Source organism: Pomacea canaliculata, linkage group LG10, assembly GCF_003073045.1.
Source record: "Pomacea canaliculata isolate SZHN2017 linkage group LG10, ASM307304v1, whole genome shotgun sequence".
Lineage (NCBI taxonomy): Eukaryota > Metazoa > Mollusca > Gastropoda > Architaenioglossa > Ampullariidae > Pomacea > Pomacea canaliculata.
In genome coordinates, this window is record NC_037599.1 from 22,636,006 (window position 1) to 22,644,605 (window position 8,600).

The 8,600-nt window shown below is 42.5% G+C and overlaps 1 protein-coding gene across 1 annotated transcript in view; it reads right to left on the reverse strand.

Annotated features, from left to right (window-relative positions):
• LOC112573796 (peroxidasin-like) overlaps nucleotides 1-5,916 on the reverse strand; it is a 31,503-nt gene extending 25,587 nt beyond the window's left edge. Inside the window, 1 exon segment of the mRNA XM_025254397.1 lies at nucleotides 5,315-5,916. Coding sequence (XP_025110182.1) covers nucleotides 5,315-5,487 — 173 coding nt within the window. The 5' untranslated portion in view covers nucleotides 5,488-5,916.
• Between the last annotated feature and the right edge of the window lie 2,684 nt (nucleotides 5,917-8,600).

Below are 8,600 nucleotides of genomic sequence, written 5' to 3' on the forward strand. Positions count from 1 at the left end.
AAGAAGCCAAAGGCGCACAGCTCTTGTCTCAGGTATTTCTGTGGATGGCGCCAGGAACACATTCTTCTTTAGCAGCGTCTATACCTGGAGCTGACATCAGCACGATAATAAAAAAACTGAGAGGCTAAACATCCCTCCTGCTTCTCCTTCGTAATGGCCCGCTATCTCTGCTGTCCGTCTCTCATCCTCTTCTTTCCATTAAACTGCTTGTGCCTGCCACTTGGAGCAATAAAGGAGCGGGGTGCAGGATGGCCTTGGAAACTGGGTTGTGTGTATGTCAAGGTCGGTTCTCCGACCAGTTAACATCGCTTCATGTTTGGAATCCGCCACCTACCCACCATCAAATCCTTTAAAACGTGCACTTGAAACATATCTGTTCCACGAGCATTACTCTTTACATCAATCAACCTAATTGTCATCAGCTGTGATTATAGTCAATTAACTAGTCCGCTTGCGCCTCTTCCTCAGATTAATGACACTCTCCATCCTTACTGTTTGTACCCCAATTCCTCTTTGTGTCTTCTATGTGTGTCTTTTATTACTTGTTTGCACAGTTGTTTCTTCTTCCGTCCTTCGCATTCTGTCCATATTTCCTCCTTCGTGAACGTGATTATACACGATATAAATCACAGGTTTATTATTGTATTATCAATTAACCACATTAAGTCCCTGTAATGAACTCTCCGGTGTTGACGAGAGCAGAAAGTGTGTGTGCTTAATCTCTGATAAATTAAATAATTACCTATACAGTATAATATATCAAATCGGAATTCAAAACTATGAAAGGTTTTGTGCGGTGTCTGCGGTCGTTTTGTGTCGGTTTATTTTTTTTTTCTGACGACAAGAAAACGAGCCATGCGTGTCGCCATTGTTACACCCAAGGTGTCGTGCTGATGATATTGTGGTTGGTCTGCTCCTTTCCCTTTTGTACTGGGGCAGCCTTCTGATACCATGTGGAGATTTTGAACTGAACCCTGCACCTACCAGAAATTCCGACACTATGACAGTATGAAAAGCATTCCACTCGGATCTGTCAGCGCTTCATGAACAAGCAGTTCAGACAGAGACTCAGGGTAACTTGGGAGGCAACCAAGAACCAACATTGTGTAAAGTCATGTCAGTTCGGCAGAACATAAACTTCGAATTTAAGGAACTTAAAAACAATGTCCACTATGCACAGAGAGATTGAACATGAAGAATTGAAAGAGTTGATTTTTTTTTAATCAATAACAAACAAACAGAAAAAATACACAAATAAAAAGGCATCCTGATTTCAGTGATACCAAGTTTTTGCTATAGCTCAAATAGATTCCAAGTTATCAATTTTTAATATTGTAATTTCCAGGTGAGTTATGGGCAAAACTGAAAATTAATAAAATGTTGTTTTTGAATGGTCCGTACACATACACTTAAATAGTAAACTCTTAGAAAGTCATAATTTTGTAGTGCTCCCTAACGCAATGAGCTGCTCTTATTTTTTCAGGACACCAGGTACAAAAAATATTTTAAAATGACACTTTAAAATTGAGATTTCAGCAAATGTGACTGCTCTGAACAATAACACTTGTTAATGAATACCATGCCTGATAATGATACATCATCAGCTGTTTTACTCTCATGGTCAAAAGCATCTTGGACTTTAGTGGGATGGATGTCTAGGCAGTCTACAGTCCCAGACAATCTCAAGGCTCCTTTCTAGTTCCAGACAAGATTGTAACAACTGATCTCATGCAACAGAGCTGACTTGAAGGTGGTGCATGCAATTCCTTAAGAATGCATCTTTTGAATCAGCCTTGAATCTTTTGCACTCTGATAAGGTCTACCATGTGCTGCCTCTTTTCTCAGTGTATTGGCACACCTGGCAGTATGTCTTCAATGGCAGTTTACCAGCAGCTTCTCTGACAACTTCATCAGCATATGTTTCTTCAGTTGCCTTGGCTGATGTTTCTTAGCTATCTTACCATGATATGACTTTAGCTGCTGACACAGTGCTAAGCAACAATATCCTACTACATACTTTTTTCCTGTTGCGTGTGGAAGGCATGCAGTATCTGGCTCTGCTTCCTTGCTGCATTCATGAGCTCTAGCTGTTCATAACTTTTCCCAGCAAGCCATTCCACAGTTTTGTAGCTATGCCACAGGACAGGAAAGATTGGTGATGAAAAGAAACACACCTTGGCTTGCTCAAAGATCTCTTCTCCTAGCTTACTGGTGAGAGGGCAGTGCTTCACCATGCTCTTGATCTCTTCTGTCTGCTACTGTCCGTGCTTCCCACCTTGCAAGATGTTAGACAGCTGGGTGTGAATAACAACAAAATATCCAGCACAAACAATTCCATTGGCCAGCAACTGAAAAAAATTAAGGAAAACAAAGCAGATGAGCCTTATTCAGACAAAAAGATGTTCATCTATGGTCATTAAAGAAAGAAAATAGCACCTAACCTCTTATTTTACAAGTCAGTTCCATACACCAACAGTTTTTGTTCCCAGACAGTGTGAAGGTTGAAGTCCCCTGACCATAAAAAATACATATTTTCTCATGATCGATATAACAGTAACAGAATTCAAACTTGTGGTCATGTAGGGCCATCGTTTTTTTTTTTTTTTTTTTGTGTTTTTTTAAAATCAAAACCTCTCAAGTCAGCAATATTCCTATTGTAGCATTACAACAATGATTGCCTAGTCAGAATCATTTTCTAACCAATTCACAACATTTCTCATACTAAATGAACTTCAAAACATGAAATCAATGTGAACTTACCAACAATCGTTCTCCAAAAAGAACAGAGGAAGAATTAAAGTCCTGCCAAATCCTCCACATTGACACCCACTCAGGTAATGTCGGCCACGGCGGTGATGTACATTGGAGCACATTCCGGTTTGACCATATGTCTTTTTTCACATCAGATCTCGGCGCGTGAGAGTTATTTTCCGAACAAGCCTGTTAGTTTTGTAGCTTGAATAATTCTGTCGTCTGATACTAATATTAAGCCAGCGTACAGTCCGTGTCCATAACACTTTGCCCACGAACTTGTATTACTGGGCTGCTGGCAGACGCTTTTTTTTTCCCCCTCCAGTTAACTACTAAAACGAGGCAGGTGTGTACAAAGCTTCCGGCTTAGTCAAATTCCTTGTTACGGCTAGCCGAGACTAAGAGTGGAGAACTTCGCAAGAGGCTAAGCGTTGGTCTTGGCAGACAGACAGCAATCCACATATACATTATGTAGTGATTTGCAAAGTCCAATAACAAACATTTCTGAGTTGTTGGAAAGTGAAGGACTTTACACGAAACTGCATCACATTCACGGGAGCTCGCTTAGTTTGACAACCCACCAAAAAGGACAACTGAAGGCGAAATGAAGAAACGACGACTTTGAAGACAGATTGAGGAGAAATAATTCGATATTCCATGGACTTCGCAGTAATGATAACAAAACAGCTGGAAAATGTGAACTTCGCCTCCAGTTAAGGTATAAACGCATAATGATCATGCATAAAGTTCTAGTGCCAGATGGTCACAAGTGTATTACTGGCTTTAAATGGAACGAAAATGTTAATTCGTGTTAGTTTTTATTCTCAGGTTTGCTTTGTTAATATTATTATTGAATATTCCCCATATCATAAGAAAGAAGTCAATGATACTAAAGATATAAAGTATTAAAGTATGTATCTCTCTCTCACAGACACACACATCACACATACTCCAGCTCATTCTGCCTACAACTCGACTACACAATAAGCTCACACGAGACTACAATCATTTTAAAAATGACTATGCCAGGGCATAAGAAAGTCTTTCAAAGTCTCTCGGGATGTTCACATTTATGTATCGTCTCAAACAAGAAACAGCGGTAGTGTTCTAATAAATCACTCTGCCCGGATGCTCTCAGTCCCCTCAACGATTAGCTAATTAGATGAGACCCAAAGCTTAAGCTTTTGCGCCCGCTTCTGACAGTGGAAGAATTCATGAGTTCAGACTCGTTCGACTACCCCACCTTCATGCATCTCCCACCCCAGCACACACATAAACACCTCAGAGGTTTTCCATCTTCCAGCAGCGCTTGGAATTCCTCCGGTAGCCTGTGGAGGGGGAGGAAAGGCGCTGCTTTTGCTGAAAATCATGATTTATGAGGGGTTAAAGAGAATTTGGCATGTTGATTTATCACCTGCCCTCACCTTGCACCTACAGGATACGTATCACTAGCGACTGAAAACTTTGTGGGGGGCGGGGTCTTGCTGCATAGCTTTTGTTCGTAGTGTTTTGTAAGTGTGGTAGCTGTACTTTGTGTGAAGATTCCAGCTGTTTGTAATGTTTGCTATCACGAGTACCAGAGTTAATCCTGGATTATAAGTAATAATGAACAAAAATTCCCTTTCTGGTATTTTATATACGGCGCATTGTGTTGGTGGTGGGGAGAGGGAGGCTGAGAATTTCTTCCCAATCCTTTAATTTTGCTTAATGAACAAGTTAGCATTTACAATGGGATGGGAAGGGGTATTCATCCTTTAATTTTGGTTAACGAAAATATACAAGTGGAAGGCTCAGCTTCATAGAGACAATAAATGTATTTATTCTTTATTAAAATTATGCCTATTTAAGCATTCCGGTGTTCGACTGCTTTTCTTCGTGGTTGATTTCTTTACCCTTGGGTCGCATGACCTAGTCATATGTCAGGTAGTACATTCCAGCCTCCCAGTAAGCTGCTATGCCGGCTATGTATATCCATGTCTATGCGCGTTCGTAGTAAAGTAGTTATGGTAAAGCCATCCCCACCAGAGACACCTGCTATTGGAAGACTGAGACCTCACCGGGGTAGCAACAAGGTAAATCCTCCAGCGCCCTAGAGACAGTGTCTGTATATATATATATGTGTAAGTGTGCGTGTGGTAATATGAGGGTGGGAAGATAAGTCGTTAAAGCAGCAGGACAATGCGTACAATGTGATTTAGAAAGTTTAGACAGTGACTCATTCACCAATGGTATGCGAAGAATCATGGGTATCGCTTAAAGTATAATCCATGCCCCCTTTCTAGGTGAGACTATATCCCAGTTTTGTGATAAAACAATCTACAAAGTCCGTAATTATACGTACAATAATAATAATACTTCTCAATGTGATCCGAGATCAGATCCCTCTCTAAACAATAACTTGACAATACTGTAACTAAGCTTCTCTCATGAGAGCGATTATGCGCAATATAAATCAAACGTTTATTATTACTACTACATAAACAAGTGTAAATAAAAGGGGGGAGAAGTCATGCGAGAAGATCGAGGAATTTGGTAAAGATGATGAAACTCGGACAGGACTCACAGAACTGTGGTGTCTTGTGGCACGGTAGGAATAGTCTCCAGTTGCAGGAACATGCACCGAACATTGCTCCTGAAACACAAGCACCGGGGCGGACAGGCCAGGTTGCCCTCAGTCTGCGGTACAATCCACACCATCAGCACAATGCCGGTCAGACAGATCGAAGCAGTCCCCATCTTTCCGTCCAGGAGGAACGATTCACTAGTTGTGGATGCTAGGCACAGCACTGCAGCCCCAGACGCTACCGCGGCTACCAGACCTGCGTGCGCACCCGAGTTTCTCACGTTCACCACACCACTAGGATTCTTTTGTTTCGTTTCCGCAAAGCGCCTACCTCCGCAGGATTTCTTTCTCTTTCTTGTTCTTCTTCGTCTCGTTGCTTCTTCCCTCGCCAACCACCTCAGGCCGGTCTCTCGCGGTCGGCTCTCGCCAAGCCCGGGAAACCAGTTCGACAGTAGGTAGGGTGCTTGAACCTTTCCCAGTCAAGTTAAATTTTAGCCACAGACAGATCGACTTGGAGAGTGCGAGCCTACAGCACAAACCTCTCTCGTCGCTCACTCCTCTCACTCGCCCCTCGTCCCCTCCTTCCCCAACCTTCAGCTGGTTCCCCACCCCCTCAACCCTTCCGGCCACCGAGCTCGGAGCACACGCGCTGGGGGGAGATCACGCCGTGGGGGCAAAGTAATACGAGGTAATAGCCAGGAGAGAGGATATAAGAAAGTCGGAGGCAGTGGGATCCCAGTGATTTTTCCGACGAAAACGTTTGCAAGTGGGAAAACAAACTTTGACGGAACACGGTAAACAAACCGACTGAATACCTTGACAGGGATTTCTGAGCCAAGACTGACCACTACAGCGCCTTGAAAAAATTGGGAGGGGGAAACCACACGAACAAAGCTGCGAGCAAATATGAATAAAGAAACACAGTCCTGAAGTAGTTGAGTTGCTTGGGAGACGTGCAGGAGTTCGCCATCTAGCGACTGAGTCATGGAGTGCTAGGACAACTGTGTCAGTGCGGTCAGGGTCAAGGCTGATGTGTGTGCATGTCTTGCTGAAAACAAGTCCCCAGAAGGCGTGTGTGCGTGTGTGTGTTCAATAAAGCTGGTGAAAAGTTTGATAGGTATGTAAAGCTACTGGACATCTTTATGACAAACAAAAGAACACCGAGTGTGGTCAGTGACTGACAAACTTTATTAAAGGTGCAAACTTTTTTTTCAAATCTTTGTGTTAAACCACGAACTTGTATTACTAGACTGCTGGCAGAGGATTTTTTTCCAGTTAACTAAAACGAGGCATAATACATGAAAGCTTCCGGTTTAGTCATAATCATTGTTACGGCGAACTTCGCAAGAGGCTATAAAAGCGTTGGTCTTGGTAGACAGCAGTCCACCTATACACATCCATGGTTAAATTCATCAAAAGATCATGCTTAATACTCATATATAAGCAATGGGTGTTCCGTTGAAGAGGTAACAGTTCTCACCCGCATTTTAGAAAACAAAATTAAGATCTTTTTCCCCCATGATGTCACAAAAGTGCAATCGCTGATTGGGTGATGTTACCAGCACAATGCTCGCATTGACTACGGCCTCGAGGGATGTCAAAAGCTGGAATTTAGAGGAATGGTAGGGTTCAAGGCCGGTCTACTGAACACAGGAACGGGTATAATTCTTTCACTCGTACATACAAATAAAGTGTAAAGTTTTTTTCTCAGCTTCCCCTCGCTCAGGGACAGACTCATTCTTCAACAAAGACAGTCTTTAAAAGACTCAGTTTAAGCATGGCAGTAGGAGGGTAATCAAGATGGGAATTGGGAGAAATCCGCGGCACTGTCTGTGGGTTACAAGGTATGATGGAATTGTGGGTTTGATTAAGGTAAGTCGCTTGAAAGTCTAGATGCTAGAGGACCCCAAAAGGTCAAAGTTTATTGAAAATAAAATAGAAGATAAAACTGAATGTGAAGGGGGAACAAACGAAGTTGTGTAGTGCGTCACAAAGTGCTCAGGTGTGAACATGGACAACAAAAGGAGTTCAAACAAACAAGCAACACATCTTGAAGGACGTTAAAAATAAGAGGCTCGAGAAAGACTAGAAGGTATTAAAAATGAGAGTTTAGACGAGATGAATAAATGTCAAGGGACCTAATCAGAAAGAAGCACAGGAGAGGCAGAAGATGCTATTCATCCTCTTCTCAAACTCTCGTGATATTGATAAGTATAAATGTATCATGTTTGCACTTAATGATATAAAAGGATTTTGTCCGCTAGACACATGTAGTCCGCCCACCACCCACGTCCTCACAACCATCCTGCTGTTCTGTAATGGCGGTGTGGTATTTCCTGCCAACCCTTCTACTGCAAACACCCAGGAAATGACCACAGGCGTGACCGTCGTTGGTCTGAATGTCAATGTGTCATCGTCTCTACAACGGGGGCCCTGTGATGAACAGGAAACTCCACATGTGTTTATGAGGGACATAACAACTCATCACATTACTGGTAATTGTTCAGATTATGTAATAAGAATCAGTCGCTATCCAGTCACAACCCTTTGATCTGGTTTTTTTTATGTAATGCAATGAATGATCAAGCCTTCAATAACAAGTTATTTTTTGAGACATCCAATCAGAATGACAGTTACTTGTAGAAAGTTACTTTCGAAAATTTCTCCCATCCACTTGGCTTCGAATATTTCAAATTCTCAGCTTGAATCGGAACGATGGAAGAGCACGAATACAGACTCACATACACGGTCGCACGTGTAATGAAAGATCAAAAACGAATTACATTCCATCGTCTTTTTTTTTTAAAGAAGAATGTATTCATTAGCCAAGTGACGAGGTGTATGAGGAACATGTCTCAATGATGGCCATCATTCTACAAATACCAATATCTCTCTCACACACACCAACACACTATAGCCACACATATCAGTTCCGCCAATGACTGCATTTAAAGACATACACAACCACACATACGAACACCACACACACACGCGCATGAATGACCCTCACTTACCCACCCACACCACCCACACACCGCCCACAGAGTTCAAGGAGACACATTCAACATTCAGTCCTAACTCGTGCCACAGCGGAGTTCTTTGCACAGATCAAGCAATAAAAGACAAAAAAAGACAGACAGACAGACAGGCAGGCAGGCAGGCAGGCAGGCAGGCAGACAGACAGACAAGTACATTTCCTCTGGCTTCTTCAGCGCATGGAGACAGACCCTGTGGGGTCCAAGCCATACAGACTGAGCTGCACAGTACAGTAAGCCCCACACTGATG